Consider the following 17875-nt stretch of genomic DNA (forward strand, 5'->3'; position numbering starts at 1 on the left):
CAGTTACTCGTTTAGCTAGATTTTCCATTCCAATAAACACGTATTTGCATTTCCGGAGTCTAAGAAAAAAAAATCAAGAGGAAATCTACTCTTAGTAATATATTCCATAGGCAAGAAGAAATGCTCTGTGGACCACCTGTCCTTACAGATTGGTACTTATACCCTTCTTCCTGTCGTTATGAATAATTAAAAGTAGTTATGAAGAAGAAAAGTAAAACTAGAATCTCTGTTTTACCTTATTCCAGTTTTAGGGTCCAACATGCCTAGGGTGACCCCTTGTCTCATGGTAGCTCTGACCCTGAATAGCCCTAGAAGATCAGGAATTACCTGATGCCCTGTTGAGTCTGGCTTAGGTCACTTCACAACCCTGTACTTAGCCTTGGCAAGGAGACGAAGCCCATGAACGTGAGAAGCTGACCCAGAGTTGCTGGATTATGCATACAGCCTCATCGAGGGAGAAACCTCTTGTCCCAAAATGGGGAGGAAGAGTGATGGGGGAAAGCTTCCCTGACAGTATGCGCTGGTGTTTAATGCAGCCCAGAACTTGTTCCTAATTTCAAGGCCTGATTCCAAGTTGCAAGTGAAGAAAAGATCTTCATTTTAAGGCAAGCCCCGCTGTTTTGGAGAAGGGGAAGACACCATGTAAGTCTCTATATTAGAGCTGGGTGAAATGGCTCCCGTCTGTAATCCCAGCACTTTGGGAGGCTGAGACAGGCTGACCAATTGAGCCCAGGGGTTCGAGACCAGCCTGCATAAAATGGTAAAATCCCATCTCCGAAAAAAAAAAATACAAAAACGTAGCCAGGCATGGTGGTATGCGCTTATAGTCCCAGGTACTCAGGAGGCTGAGGTGGGAAGATCAGTTGAGCCCCGGAGGTTGAGGCTGCAGTGAGCCATGAACATGCCACTGCACTCCAGCCTGGGTGACAGAGTAAGGCCCTATCTCAAAAAAAATTTTTTAAGTCTGTATGAGGAAGTAACTGTTATGCTTTATAAATGTTAAAGGCAAAGTAAACATTTCTATCTTTTGATTTTTATCTAAGCATCTATGTGTTAGAGCTGATGACTTGTCACTTCAAAATGTCTTTGTGAAGTTAAATGTCTGTTCAGCGAGTCAGGCGATTATGGGATAGATTTTAAACCATCCTCAGTGAGTCAGAAACACATTCCCCAGTGGTGCTGATGCTGCTGGTTTGGGACCACTCTTTGAGAGTCACTGTTTCAGAATAATGAGAAAGACGACTAATTTAGGAGCAGAGATGACATTTTGTAAGATTAAATAACTTATGGGTAGAGGCGAGACCCAGTAATGTAGGTTTTAATAAGCCCTCTAGGAATATGGACACTAAAGTTTGAGGACCATTGCTCTAAGACAGGCCTATGCCTGAGATCCCCCAGCAGCTTCCTGAATGGCTGCCTCTGACAAAGTGAGAGCAGCCGGCTTGTCTGTAATTTAACATACAGATACACACTGTAGTATATATTTTGAGAACCATTTTTACATATTTCACATCCAAAAGGAGTGAACGGCTTAACTTACTTAGCATAATACTGAGTGGTACTAACCATACTGTATGTAATTGACAATATGTATTTAACAGCTGTGGTTAAGAGCAGGTGCTAGCATCAGCAGATCCAGGGCTCAAATATCTGCTCTTTCATTAACGACAATGTGACCTCAGGCAATCACTTAACCTCTCTATACCTCAGTTTACTCACTGTAAAAAGGGACTAAAAGAGTGCCTATCACAGGGAATTTTTGTGAGAATTAAACGTCATAATATGAACTACTATAAGTGCACAGTAAATATTCATCATCATCATCATCAGCCTACTTATCCATGTGTTTGGTATGTGTGCTGCTAAACACTAAACTTTTCCAATAATTCTTGCATATGGGCACTGTAGACTATTTAAGTAATGTGATTTAAGAAGGAAAGATATTTATTAAGTGGCTAAACTCTAAATACAAGTGATAAGTTATAGATGACCTGGTTTCTCTCAGGAATAGTTAGAAATGGCTTGTTATGTTCCCAAACTGTTCAAAGTGCCTTACAGGCATTCTCATTGAATCTTCATATCAAGCATATGAAAGAGGTACAATTATTATTCCTATTTTACAGGTGAGAAAAGTAGACAACATGTAACTTGCTGAAGGTCACATAGCCCTTATGTGGGGATCTGAAACATCACAATAAGATTCAAAATATGCCTTAAACACCATGAAAGTACACCTGCATGGAACTTCAAGATTTGGGGCAATTTTGCACCCCCCTCCCCAATTCCACCCAAAGTGTTTGCTTGCTCTTGCAAGGGGCACACTGAAACCTTTGAAAATACATTTACAAACAATCTGCAATAAAAAGTCGCAACAAAATTATCACTACTCTATTCTGTATCCCCTACCAGAGAGCAAACAATTAGTGAACACAGACTATACTAGCAAGGAGACTGCCCTTGCACAGTAAACAGTGGGGCTGAGTCATTCATCTACTTTCAACAAAGATAGTAGGATTGAATCCTCATTCTTAAGCAAAAAGTTAACATAATAGAAATATATTTTAAAGAAGTGTTTCCACTTGAAACATCAAATAGGTAGGGTTTTTTATGGTACAGTCTGAGGACCACCTGCATCAGTATCACCTAGACTCTTTGTTAAAAATACAGATTCTTGACTCATACTCCAGATCCTCTGATTGAACTTTCTTTAAGTCAGTCTCATAATCCATCTTCACAAATTGCCCAGGTGCACGGTAATGTTATGAAATCACTACAACAAATGGTTCTTGTTTTCAAATCTGTCTGTTTAGTAACTGTGTCATTTGTCTGCTCTTTCCCATCCTGAATGCTCCACCTAAGGCCATCATCATTTCTCACCCAGAATTACTGAAACAGCATCACACGGTGCCCAGCTGCTCCTTCTGGCCCTGAGCAGTTTGTCTTCCACACTACTCCAGAGAAGAAACCTCATTAGGCAATTCCCTTGTTGAAACTCCTCAATGGCGCCCTGTGTCCATAAAGTCCAAACTCTTTCGCATGATTTACAAACCCTCCATAATCTCTTCAGACTGTCATACCACAACCCCTGCCAATGGAACCATTCACAGTTTCCTGAAGGAGGCATGATATCCTCTAGATTCCCAGTTTTCACACACGCTGTTCCCTCTAGCTGGATTATTTTCCTGTCCCTCTGGGCCTGGCTAACTACTACCTGTTCTTCAGTCTCAGTCTAGCCTTGACCTTTACTTCCTTCAGGAAGGGGATTAGCTGGCCTTCCTTTATCTGACCCCACCCAGAATTTAACAAGTATTTATCACATTGCATTGCCATTGCCTGTTTGCTTTAACATATTTTCCAGTATGCTTGTCAGCTCCTTGAGGGTGTGTTCTTTTGTACCCCAGTGTGTCACACAGTGTTTAGCACAGAGCAGATGCTGTTGTTTTGAAATGTTATTTCACAGCATTAAAAGTTTCTCCACCATTGGCATTTAGGAATAGCTCCTCTTTCTTGTATTTTGCCCTTTAGGTTGGATTAACAGACTGGTGTTATTTCCAATTAGGGCAAAAATACTCCCTTCCACTCCTACTTCCAGCCTGTATGCCCAAACCACTTAAAAGTCAAGTTTTCAACCCAGTCAAGTTTTACCAGCATGCAAAAACCATGCTAACTGCAAAAACCTCTGTCTTGTTCATCACTGCATCCCCAGAGCCAAGAGCACAGAACCTGGCTTATAGAAGACTCAGAAGAATATTTAATGAATGAGCAAAGAAAGGTACCAAAAGAACTTAGATATATGATTGCAGAAATGGTATCATTAACTTTTGAGAAACTGGAAAGGATGGGAGGTAGAAGATTGGAAATGGGCAAAAAGTCTGCAGGTCATGAATGTAGAGAAAAGATAAATTCTGAAAATCACAAACTGTTGTTTGGTGTTGATCTCCAGTAAAATTGTAGAGAAAGTCCTTTAATAAGGCAAGAAGGAGCCAGCAAGAGTTCACTGGGTCAGATGTGAAAAACAATCCGCACTTCCTTTTTTTTCTGACAGAGTTATCATGGCCACATACATCACATATCTAGAGTTCAGCAGATGTTTAATGCAAACACTTCGGATACTCTTATGAACAAGGTTGACATGTGTGCACTGGGTGATAGCACAGTCCAGTACCCACAGGATGTTGACAAATGGACTGTCTATCAACCTCCAAGGAAATCTCTAGTAACACATCACCTGGCCCTGATGTTGTCCATATCCTATTTAACATGCTTTATTAATGACACGAATGAAATCATGGATGGTATGGTGTTGACAGCAGACTCCTGATTACACACAACCTTGAAGGGATAACAAATGCATCGGATGACAGCGTCAGATAATAATGCCACTAGCCACTGTGGACTCAGAGCCTACTTTGTCAAAAACTCTACAGCTGCTACTTCCTTTAATCTTTTCTCCCAAAGACATACAAGTAAAGACCAGGAAACCAAAGTTCTGAGTGATGCTGAGACTCACCCCAAATCACAGAGCTAGTAAGCAACAGAGCTGGCTTGTCTGATATCATTCTGCTTGATCCTTGTGATTAGTATTCACAAAGATCTAAGAACAGGAAACCAAGACAACAATGTTCAATCTAGCCCATCTCAACTATGCGTTAAACACTTTCTACGTTAAGGCACTGGATTGGGAAGGCATGGAGAAACACAGTTCCAATGCTCAAGGGTTTCCTAGGAGGAGTTAGGCTATACAGATAAACAACTAGGATATAAGTCAGAATACAATGAGTGCACACAGAGAGGGAGGGCATCCAGAGAACACAGAGGACGAAGAAATCTTCTTAGCTAGGGTGAAGGGATGAGGGCAGGGGAACACGTCACGGGAGAGATGACACTTGAGATGGGCCTGATACACCAGGAAGAATATAATGTAGTGTTGGGGGCATGGACAGGAGTTGACCTTGGGTGAAAAAGATCACATGAACTAAAACACACGGGAAGAAAAATACAGGGCATGTTTAGTATATATATGGAGTTCCTTGTATGGCTAGAATGTAGTGATCAAATGAGAAAATGCAGCCAAAAAGGTGAGTTTTAACCAGAGAGTTGAAAAATGTAAAAGCTATGCTATGGCAAGAGGGAACCATGACATATTGAAGGCAAGAGAGAACCATGACGAGTTTTGTTTGGGGTGGTAACATGAAGAGTGACGCTTTATGAAGACAACATGACAGCAATATCTGAAAGAGAGACTGGAGGCTGGCGGGGAATTCAGGTGACTGTTACAGTTTGGAGATGGGTCATAAGGTAAGGGAGAAGGAATGCTGAAAAAGGAGACCCTTTCCAGGTAGCTCTTAGGTTCACAAAATTAACTGTACAGGTTCAAAATCGTTTGACATTCCAGGTGAACCAAATGATTAAAAATAGAAAAAGGATAAAGTCAAGTTAAACATTTAAAAATCCTTTATCTTATGCCATATGCTTGATTGCAGTGTTCTCACATAAATGAACAACTGAATGGAGATACGTATGTTTGGAAAAGCAAACAAAATGAGAAATACCTCAATCAAATGAAAAGAACAATGTCTCTTATATATTGCCTGAAGAATTTGTGAAGAATTGGATAATCTGATAAGAATGGATTGAGGTACTACAAGGTCAATGCTAGATTTACCCTCTGTATAATTTTCTTTCCTTTTTTTTTTTTTTTTTTTTTTTTTTTTTTTTTTTTTTTTTTTGAGACAGGGTTTCACTCCCATTGCTCAGGCTGGAGTGTAGTGGCACAAACTCAGCTCTCTACAACCTCTGCCTCCCGGGCTCAAGTGATCATTCTGCCTCAGCCTCCTGAGTAATTGGGACTAGAGGAGCATGCCACCACACCCGGCTAATTTTTGCATTTTTCGTAGAGACAGGTTTCATCATGTTCACCAGGCTGGTATTGAACTCCTGACCTCAAGTGATCCACCCGCTTTGGCCTCCCAAAGTGCTGGGATTACAGGTGTCTGTAATCTTTAATGTAAACTTCGTTTGCAAGCACAAATGTCAATACAATAAAACAAATAAGTTGGGAAAATTTTGGCAATTTCTGGCATCTGCAGGGAGTGTGAGAACAAAAGCAAATGGAGAAATGGAAGGCCTAGTGGCGTTGGGATTGTTTTTAACTTTGACGTGTGTTCAAGAAACTCAAAAGAGAAAGGAAGAAACAGAATAATGAAGTCATGAGAAAATATTTTCAAGATAAGTGCTGGCAGCACAACAGAGAAGTGTCTGGATCAGGTGATGTGGTCAGAGGAAAGCAGGTGGAAAGCAGGTGGAAAGCAGGCGGAACAGCTCCTGCACGCCTGCCCTGGGACACCTGTGCAAGGATCACAGAGCCCAGCGTCTGCCCCAGGAAGGGAAATGCACTTGGGATGCCTCGTTCCTACTTGTCTTCCTTCTCGAGCTGGGGCAGAAGCTGATGAGAGGCAAAGAGCTCTGTCTCCAGCAGCAAGCAACAACATTTCACCTCATACCATTGTCTATCAATTGAAAATGATTCTATCTCTCAAGCTTCTGAACAAAATGTTTTTGAATTCCCACTCATCCTTCCAGAAACATTTTCTACAAATCCTGGTGTGGTTTATAGCACTTGAAATGCACGAAGCATACTCACGATTGAATTTTGCTCTGCACACAAATTATGCTCTGCATTTCCTTGGACTCCTTTAGTGGAACCTTCCCCAGGATCTCACTGTCAGTGACGTCTGGCACAAAGCACATGTTCCCAGGCCAACCCTTCGCTTGCCCAGCTACTCTGCCCCACCCCCCTACACAAATTAACTTTTAAATTCAAGTGTACTCAGTGTTCTCTACTTTCTCCACCCCTTCCCTCTCCAGCCCACAATGTTCTGTGAAAAACCAAAATAAAATGGAAGAGCAAAGCAGAGTATTACGAAAAATAAATCAAGGCCATTCTTTTCAGGACCATCAGAGAGTGTTTGCATGGCATTAAAAAGAAGGGAAGAAGTAGGCTTTGGAAACAGTAGTTTTGAAAATACCCCTAACATATTTTAAAGGGCACATATCTAAGGTTGTAACATTATTTTTAAAGTGCAAGGAAATGTTAAAACGCACATTTCAGTACAGTGGTTACCCTTGTGGGAGTCACAGAATAGGATCTGGGAGGAGTGTGCAGGCAGCTTCCCTGGCGGCAACTCTTAAAGTATAAGGTGAAATCACAAGTTTTGCTTTATTATTATTCTACCCAGTTCACGCATGTCACATACATTCTCTTTATGCATCACATTATATGTAGTATTTATAAAGAAATAAGGGAAGCAGCAAAACTGAATGTAAAGCAAAAGTTAATACAGTGATTATCAGAGAGAAATAAAGAAAGAGAGAAGGAAAGAGAAAAGATAACATGTTCTTGTTCCTAGAGAGGTTCACATTCTAGTAGAGAAAAGAGCCATCTAAAAAAATTGTTATTAAATATAACATGGTGACCATAACAATAGAATTTTTTAAAAAACACTGCCTCTAAGGGCATACATAGTATTTAAATTAACAACGATTGCATGTAAATTTCAAATCCCTAAGTGTCTTTGCCTTAAAAATATAATTTTACCCTTTATAAGTGTCAATATTGCATTACATTTCCTGGGACCCTTCCCACACCCCAGAGTCTAGGCAACATGGTCGTCCTCTGGGCTCCCACTGGACACTGTGTTTCCTCCTGAACATATCACAAGGTACAGGGATCCCTGGTTTACTGTTGTACCCAGTGCCTGGGTCACTGCCTAGCACATTGATAAACATTCGTTTAAAAAAACAAATGAGTAGCATTACCAGGTTCAGTTGTTTTAAATGGTAGCTGAGACTGAGAAGAAAAGGAGGGGTGGAAATGCTGAGTTGGAGAATCTTATCCAAAACTTGAGAATGACCCAGTGTTGCATGGGAAAAATCACTTTACTGTCCCTGGTTCTCTGAGCTGGGCAGTATAGGAGGCTGTGGCGCAATCTGCAGATTCTAAACCATTGCCCTGTATGCACTAGTGCTTCTAAGCTCGTGGCTTGGATCTTTCACTTCTTCCTCTAACGATGAGGGAAAAGGCATTGGATGTCAGGCAGTAACCCAGTATCAGATACAGGCATAGCCTTCATCTTTCAAGAACAGTCAGGCCCGCCAGTAGTCTCTGCAGAAATCAGATCTTTTTGGCAGAGGCTTGCAGAGCCTGCCTATCTCAACCTCAGAGGTGAGTACAAGAAGCCAAACACTCAGGAAGATCCAGTTTCCCTGAATAATGTTGCTACCATGTAAGACAAGGAAGCATCCCTTCCTCTGAAAGTGCCACAAACTCTCCTGACAGAAAAGGATGCAACAAATAGAAATGTCAACTGAGACCTCGGAAAGCTCCCCAGATATGACCCGAATATCATGACAGAAGCACCAAGTACCTAACAAACAACTGACGAACTGTGCACCATCAAAGCATGTGCATGCGTGACTAATAACAATGGAATAGAAAGTGGGGCATTATTTTGTTCACAGACTAGCAGAATGTAAGTAAAAGGTCACCATGCTAGTGAGGATATCATTAAGGATTTAATTGTTCCATTGCAACTTTAAAATAGAAGGCTTATTCTAGCTAGGCCATCTGAGTGATATTGCATCTGAAATTATGTTTAGCTAAACATATTCAGCATGTATGAACATACGTTGATTCCAAGTTCCCAGCCTCTCAAGACCTCATTTTAAACCACATCCTACAAATGCTACCCGCCCCCCCCACCCCGCCCGCTCCTTTTCTTCATTCAAATGACTTGGTATAGTCCTTGATGCACATGCCATGTTTTTTCCAGGGAAAACAGAAGGAAAGAAGAGAATATGCCAGGAAGAAGTGGAAATTAAAGTGGCATTAAAATAAAAATAAAGCTGCAAAATATAATCTGGGTCAACTCTTCATGAGTTTTAAAATAAGCACCAGCAGGCTCAGCACATATGGCATTGGTTTTATGTATTTTTTTGGCTCAGATGTCACACAGAATTAGTGCAAAAGGAAAAATCCCAGCATGGGGCCTATTTTTATACAGATTAATCAATCATTTCCCATCTCCTTCTCTCCCATCATTCCCCAAACTTTGAACTTAATGAAAAATGAAATTGCTTTTTTTCAAACTATGTCATGGAAATCCTTTCAGGAAAAAAAGCTAACTTAATATTTGAACCTAGATTTTAATCATCACATTTTAAATTCAAGTTATAAATATTAACTAGACTTATGCTATGGCTCAGCCTCTTTTATATTAAACATTTACTGTGATATCTTATGTATCCATTTTGTTAATAGCAACACAATTTCATATATATACATACATACACATATATATATATATATTTAGCAAAACAACAAAGCCACACATTTGAAAAGATAAAAAAACTACTACTGTATATTTCACTTTTTGTTAGGTACATTCTCATGTACATAAAATCCCACAATTCCCATCAAAGTGTTAAGCACATAGTATATTCTTAGTTAGTATTTGATAAGAAATTTGATAGGCTGAATCAAATTGAAACAAATAATTGTTCAAGCTATTAGCTAATGCCTCCCTTGACTACCAGGCGTTGTAAAAATGGTGATAATGTTTATAGTATTCATAATACAATAGAAGCTATTTTTTGTATGCTTCTATTCATATATACTCTATTCCTATAATCACATGCCATTGATTATTTCATTGAATTTTCAAAGCAGCCTTATGTGAGTGGTACTCTTACTATCTCCACTACATAGATGAAAGAAAAGTTTTAGAGGGAAGAGTCAGATATTTTGAGGTTAAAAAGAAATCCCATACTATGCTGGGTTTTAGAGGTGGGTGGGGGACTTCATTGCAGATATACTGAGAAAGGGATATGGGGCTTTATACTATTAGTGCAGTAAAAGTTTGGAGAAATTGTCATCCACATGGTTTCCAGGGTTCCAAAATCATGATCTCTATAGAATTTCTCACACACCCATGTTTGTCTGCTATTCCATCTACTGTTAGAAATTATATTTATGAAATATTAAGTTAATCACCTAAAGCTTGACCCCAGTGACAAAGCCAGGGACAGAGTAGTCCTTGGTACATTCACATTCTCAAAGGGTGGTATCTTTTCACCGTTCTCAGCAATTAAACTTGAACCATGACTAACCATTGGAAAAGATGACATGAACACAGTATGTCCTTTGCCTAAGTAGTCATGAGCACAAAAAAGTAAACAAAGTTAACAATCTAGCATAATGCTGTGTTCACTTTTTTATATGATTAAAGATGAATTTATCTATACTAATATAGCATATGTTTTGCTTTTTGTTTAGAGCTGCCAGATGTCAGCTATATATGTGAACAATCTAAATATCTTAATTTTACACAATTTTAAAGTTATCTAACTAAAGTTGGAGTTGCCATAAACATAGTCTTTCTTTTGTTTCTACTAATTAATTTGACCACCACAGGCATTAATCATTTGCCCAGCAGATGAAAATACTTTAAGATGACTCATGTGTTTTACAACACTACAAACCCAACCTTTATGCTCTTGGAATGTACAGTAAAGAAGAAGTGTTAGGTCAGATCAGTTAATAAAAATAAAAATGTTCCACATCCCAATTCCATGAACATTAACTGTTTCAGAATTTCTACTGGATGCCATGTGAGAAAAGTAAATTAAAACTGGCCAGAGAGACGCGCTCTCAGTAATTTTCATGGTAATCAGGCAGACACGGGCATTCCCTTTCCTAATCACATGCGCAGGCTCTCTCTTGACGATAAATACGTCGTGTTTCAGCCTACACAGAGGCCCATTTCAAACTATGTGCAGTGCCAATTAGCGTTAATTGTGGCTGTGTTCATCTGTTCCCTTAGCACACCACTGGTAAGGCCAGGCTTTTCATTTACAAATGCAACATGCAATGCTCATGGTTAGAAGAGCATTCTAAATGTAATTGCCAATGGTCAGTCTTTTTCATTGTGGCAGCAAATTGACTTACAATTGCACAAATAGACTCATAAATGACAAAGAGTATTTAAAATAACACGTGTATATTTTTAAAAGTTTAAAAGTGTATATTTTATAAGACCATGCATTCAGAATATCTGAGAGGTGAAGATGAAAACTTGTTTTAGGCTCCATTTTGGCCTACCATAACTAACTTACACACACACACACACACACACACACACACACACACACACACACACAGTCTAGCCTCTGTGATCCAATATAATTATTTACTTACTGTGACTAATACTACTTACTTAGAAGGTAAGCTCCGTAGACTTTCATGGCAAACATTGCCTCTGCAAACAACCTCCCAGCACAGACTGGGGTATGTCTTTTGCAGAAATACAGTGTGTGCAGCTCATATCTCAGTAGAGTACAGTCTCAGAGTGGGGTATCCATGGAGACTGAGCCTTCTGCATGTGCAGGGCAAGGAAGTTACTCTGCTGGCACCATAGCAACAGGAGGCAGAGGGAAAGCCAGCCTATCAGGGAAGAGCACAGGGCCTTCTCCCTGGTGACTGCAGTGTTCCAATGAAACCATCGCCCTCATGAATGGACACAAAGCATTTGAAGAAATACCAAATTGTCAAATAGAAGTAAATGCCTACACAACAGTCAAGATGAATCCTTGGACAATATTGGAGCAAAACATATAGAATCTTTCCACATTGATTATAATATCCCAATGGGCAAGCAAGACATTATATCAAACCCCACAGAGCCCTAAATTTTATGGCAAACACAACATTTTGAGAAAAATGCTTGGTGTACTCCAATGAATTCCAGCTATTTAAATATGCACGACAGTTCACAGCACTGCCCAGAAGAGAGGAACAGGGGAGCCTTATTATTCTGAGAGAAAATGGAATACAGAGCTCTCTGGAACAATTCAAGGCAGATTCCCTCTAAATAGAAGTTTGCTCAGAAAAAATGTTTAATAAGCTTCCACCAAAGCTCTCTATTATTTCAGAATAATTCTTACTAAGAAGGCATCTGTGACAGAATAGGACTAATGCAGATGAGATGATGAGTGGACATTCAAATGCCTTAAAGTTGTGCTATTCATAGACTTTCTTTATTTCCCATTTTATAACAATAAAAATGATCATTTATTGAGCACGTACTATATGCCAGGCAAATATTGTCACTACAAACACAGCTAACTGTCAAATGCCAACACCGATTTTTGCAAAGATAGAGGATGTGCATGTTTACCTCTCAATATTGTGTAGTGCATATTAGGTGATGCATAGATTCTGCTACATATCTAACACCTTTCATGATTTTCACAATCATGCAAAGAAGCTACATATTAATTATCCCCTCATATTACAGTTAAAGAAAAAGAGAGAATATTTCCTTATGTTACCAAATAAACTCCCCCCAACCCACGCTGCTCTGTAGGTGACCTGGTCCACCCTACCTTAATGTCTAAATATAAGGTGAAGAACCCATCCTCCCGCAATTACCTCTCAGAAACTAAGAAATCCCCTTACATTAGAGTCCTTCCAAAGCCTCTTATTACAGGGCTCTCTCATAATTACCTTCTTTGAACAAAAAGTGCTATTTGCAAAAGACATATCCTTCTGAATTGGCTGCAATCAGTGCTAGTTTTGGTTCCCTTTGGAGATCCAACTGACAGAATTGTTTAAAATGGAAGAGACAAAGAAATTTAAAAACAGATTTTGTAATTATTTGTATGGTATGACTCTTCCAGCCTTTTAATGATCACTTTAAATAGAAATACAGTCAGTGGTTAAGTTGTAGCAATCACAAAAACCTATATTCCTTTTTTTGCTCTCTGAATTCAGGGACTGAATAGCTTTGGATAAGGAAGGATATTCATATATGTATACAAGACATATATGAATGTACAGAAAAACCAGCTGTCCCATGCTATCTAGTGACAACCTGCTTGCTAGCTGCACACTAATGTCCCTCTCTATTCTCCTTTTCCATAGTAAGTACTCATTTGACTATGATGTCCTGGCTGTAACTGGAAATGACATGGGCCATGGAGTTCAAGGCTACAGTGAGTTATGATCACACCACTGAACTCCAGCCTGGGGGACAGAGCAAGACACTGTCTCTCCAAAATAATAAATTAATAAAACACCTAAAAATCTCATTAGGAAAATTAGGGGATTATATATATATATATACACACACACACACACAGTCTCCCCATACTTTTCTGTATTTCCACCACCTCCATCCTAGGCTAAGCCATCCAAATTTAGTGTCCTGCTTCCAGTTTCACCTCAATCGAAGCTCAACAGAGTCATCAGAGGGATCCCAAACATGTAAATCAAATCATTTCTCCCTTCTTAAAACCGTCCAATGTCTTCACATTACTCTAAGGATATAGACTTCAGCTGCTACCACTCTTCTCCCTTCCTAACTCACCGCTCTGCCCACCGCCTGCCACCCCATCCCCAACCCTCCCTAAGCATGGAACAATAAGGTTAAAGTCTCAGCTCAAATGTCACCACCCCAGACACTCCCCTGACCATCCCCCACCATTCTCCAGTTACCTCGTTTTACTTGTCACCATCTGAACTTATCTTGCTCGTATGCAAGTATCAGCCATCTCCCCACATTAAAGGTAGGCATCTTTTTTTTTCACTCCTCTATCCTTAATGCCTGGAACAATGGTGTCAGCATAGAGTAAACACTTAATAAATATTCACCAAATGAATGAATGAAAGCTAGTAAATGTACAGCCAGGAGTGAAATCTATGTTTAACAGAAATCTCTTCTTGATTACGTGGTGAAATGAGGGTTCCCTTTCCTTCAGACTCCTTCAGAGCGATCACATTCTTGCAGTGCTACAAACATGCCAGTCCGTGTAGGTTGGAATACAAGCCTTTTGCAGCTGTGTTGCTGAAGCATTACCCCACTTGACCGCAGTCGGCATTCATATAGCTTACTTGGCTGCTCTAAGATATAGGCTTAGGTGGTGGAAGAAATTAACCCATCGAATTGCCCAAGTGAACATACTATGCTGTTCAACAAGTAACTTTCTGTAAATAATCCTACAGTTCACCAAAATGCCATGCAACAGATTGTACCAGCAGACAGTGAGGTCCAGGTATTTATTCCTCTGTCTCCTTTTCTGCTGGTGGCTGTGTTCCTCTGCCAGAGTCCATAGTTCCTTCATAGGTGGCCTTGAAGTTCTCTCTCTAGGTTGGTAACTCTACCCTCCTCTTGCTCCTTCAGGATGCAGGAATGGCCCCAAGCTGTTGCCAGCACCCAGTATTTCACCATAGTTTGTCGGATCCCCTTAATCATGCACATACCTTTGCAGGCAGTCTCTTCAATAAATGCTCCTCAATTAGGGAGGTGGGGAAAGCCCAACCTAAAGCATATACCTGCATGATTCACAATGCTTGGTTTAGAAGTCTGTGTGTAAAAGAAGTTTCCAGGTTTATTTCTGTTATGCTGACAGTTGATAAATATGTTGAATGGTAGGTATCTGGTCTGCTGGAGCTTCTACTACTTTTGAGAGACCTATAACGCTTCCTTCTCAACACATTAGAGTACTGAGTAAGCATTTGGCAGGCCCCCAAATCAGTGGCTAAGAACACTGTGCATGCAATAAATCCCAGTAGACCCAGGATTTGGATGGCAGTTACCTTTGGAAAGAAGAGGATTATAATTCACTAATTCTTAGGGAAAAACCATTAAAGGGCCATTTGGCACCATTACATCATTTGGGTGCATCATCGAAAACACAGATGGGAGAAAGGCATGAGAGAAAACATGTAACCCTGCCATAAAGATAAACACGTAAGTCCACTTATCACAGTTAAGCTTTATCTTACTGGTTTGGTCCCTGCTGGGGAGATGTGATAAACTATAAAACGGCCTGCCATAAAGCATGATCTGCTGTATCCTAGGGGAACATTCTTTCTCTCAGGGTGAAAGAAAGTTTTAGAGATCTATTTCAACATAAACACAAAAGCTCTTGCTTAAGCTGACAAACTCCAGTGATTTTCGTTTAAGAAAATATTCATGATATGCAGGGTAGTACATAAAACATTTTGACATGTGAAGAAAGGACTAGCTCATGATTAAGTAGAAAACACTGAAGACCTTAATATTTTTTTAATATTCATATCTTTATGGTTTATTTTACTGATTTGCATCCAAATGGCCTTGTATGTTCACCTTTCTGTACTTCATTGCAGTTACATTGAGGCTCACTGATTTTGTTACTGGCAACTGTCAACATAATGTACATATGGACTGTATCAGCTAATTTATAAAAATTAGTAGGAACTTTTAGGGCTCTACAAACATTTTTAAAAATTGTGTTTTATATCAACACATCTTTATTAATTTTAACACTCTCCTAGTGCAATTGAAATTACTCCTTTGAAGGTGGACTTTACTACTGTGGCAGCGGTTAAGAGTTAGGAGCAAGGCTACCCCGTTTAAAATCCATTTACAAGCTGTGTGACCTTGGATAAGTTACTTAACCTCCTTGTGCCCCAGTTTTCTTATCTGTAAAATGAAGGATAATGATATCCCTTTCTTGCACCGATATTAGGATGAAATGAGTTAAGTGCTTGGAATTTTGCTTGGGACAGACAGTGCTCAATAACCATTCATTTTAAAAAACTAATCAAATTTCAGAGTGTTATTCAAGCCCACAATTACACCTAATATATCCTTCCAAATATTTTCATAAGGCTCATAGTATTTGAAATAGCTTACAGCCTGTATTTGAGGGTGGGGTTTGCTGCTAGAAGACCTTAGCTTACAACTTGTGAGCTATTAGAAAAATAATGCCTTGCCAAAGTATGCAGAATGTCTTCATATAACCCAAATCTTCCCTTTTAGCATTAAAATTTTAATTTTTTGCCACTTTACGGAGACACTGTTAAAATGCTTGACACATTTTTCTGCCTTCATATGCATTGTGTTTTGCCAGCTCCACCATCACATTGATTCAATCTGCTTTTACATCAATTACTGCACTAAGTGCTACAAGTAATAAAAGCCATCGATGGCCTAAAACACTTAAAAGGCCACCCAGGCCGAGTGTGGTGGCTCACGCCTGTAATCCCAGCACTTTCGGAGGCCAAGGCGGGCGGATCACCTGAGGTCTGGAGTTTGAGACCAGCCTGACCGACATGGTGAAACCCCGTCTCTACTAAAAATACAAAAATTAGCCTGGCGTGGTGGCAGGCACCTGTAACCCCAGCTACTCAAGAGGCTGAAGTGGGAGAATTGCTTGAACGTGGGAGACAGAGGTTGCAGCGAGCTGAGACTGCACCACTGCACTCCAGCCTGAATGACAGAGCAAGACTCTGTTAAAAAAAGGAAGGAAGGAAGGAAGGAAGGAAGGAAGGAAGGAAGGAAGGAAGGAAGGAAGGAAGGAAGGAAGGAAGGAAGGAAGGAAGGAAGGACCGACCCAGCTTTTTAGTGGTCTCTGTCTGCTCACTTATATTTTCCCATCTCTGTTCATTGTCAGCCATCAGCTGTAAATTCATACTCCTGCCTGTCCTCCTAGAGCAAGTATTCCTCTCCTTTTATGTGAACTGGGATGACATAACCTGCTAGATTTTTGTTTCAAGTACACGCAAATTGTGCATGAGAGTTTTAGGAGTTTTCCTGTACATAAAGTGCACAGAATGTGTGGCATCTATTTTAAGATTACAAGTGACCACCAGTAACATTTAGTGAGGAATTACTTTCTGCCAGGTCCAACACAGAGCACTTGATATTCACTAATTTCATCTATTTAATATTTTCGATAACCCATTATACAGACGCAGAACACAGAGGCTCAAGAAGACAGCAAGTAGCTAAAGATCACACAGCTACAAAATAGTGGTATAAAGATTTGAACCTAGTATGCTGGACTCTAGAGTCTGGCGGTTAGAAAGTCCTCCTCCACCTGCACCCAATAACACAAATGTACTTTTTTTTTTTTTTTTTTCCCTCAAGATAGGACAAGTTGGGTAATCTGGGGAGAGGCTGTGTAAATCTATGCTCTCAACTCCCCTCTAGGTTGTTTCAAGTTATTGCAAGAATGGCCTACTCTAGTGTTTTATTTCACAGAACTAACTTTGAAGTGAAAGTGATGCTCATGATAAGAACAGAAACGTGTCGGCTTCACTGTGTGTGCATGAGCCTCTATTAAGGGAATCAGTGTTGATTAATCACTAACCTCGTTGGTGCCTTTTGAGTTTTCCAGCAAATGCTTCTGAATGTGGGAAATAAGGTTTTTTAAAGTAACCAATCCTCTGCTATTGTCGTAAGGCTATTAGAGTTCAGCTTAGCTAGGTCTCCAATTTCAATAGCAGGGGTAGTGTCTGATGACAAGGGGATACTAACTTAGTTTGAATGCTAAGGAGATACAGTGACATCTTTCACATGCAGATTTTAACATTTCAGTTTCTAAATGTGGATTGTTTTCAATTTTAGTGACTCTAACCATTTGCTCTTTGCCAGTCTCCTTAATCGCCTCCAGTGCTTTTCTCCTTTCACATTTTCTACTTATTTGTTTAAATTATGTAATGGTTTTCCCACCTCTCTAATTAACCTTGTGGACAAAAAGATTTAGTACTTCCCTTTGTAAAACAATGACATTAGATCTTTTTCTTCCTTGCTTTAAGATATTCCCCAAGTAGGAAGTCAAGCCTTAAATGAGGCCCAGCACTGTCATTTAATATTCTAAGGAAGTAATCCAATTAGGTAGGTCTTTCATTTCTGGGTAAAAAGAGTTTCATCAGGAAACTGACTGCAAACTAAATACGGGAGGAACACCCAGGAGAAGGAACACCCCAGATTCCTAAAAAGTTTACCAGTTGTAAAGCCTTCATTCCTCTTCTTTTAATCTGTACCAC

At 39.8% G+C, this 17875-nt stretch overlaps 1 protein-coding gene across 11 annotated transcripts in view; it reads right to left on the reverse strand.

Annotated features, from left to right (window-relative positions):
- SYBU (syntabulin) overlaps positions 1 to 17875 on the reverse strand; it is a 115511-nt gene that overhangs the window by 22299 nt on the left and 75337 nt on the right. Inside the window, exon 1 of one of the 11 annotated variants that reach the window (XM_008001384.3) lies at positions 11274 to 11428. The exons of the other annotated variants lie outside the window; for them this stretch is intronic. Coding sequence (XP_007999575.3) covers positions 11274 to 11310 — 37 coding nt within the window. The 5' untranslated portion in view covers positions 11311 to 11428. Of the gene's footprint in view, positions 1 to 11273; positions 11429 to 17875 lie in introns of those variants that run through there. 11 annotated transcript variants of the gene reach the window in all.

This window comes from Chlorocebus sabaeus, chromosome 8, assembly GCF_047675955.1.
Source record: "Chlorocebus sabaeus isolate Y175 chromosome 8, mChlSab1.0.hap1, whole genome shotgun sequence".
Taxonomy (NCBI): domain Eukaryota; kingdom Metazoa; phylum Chordata; class Mammalia; order Primates; family Cercopithecidae; genus Chlorocebus; species Chlorocebus sabaeus.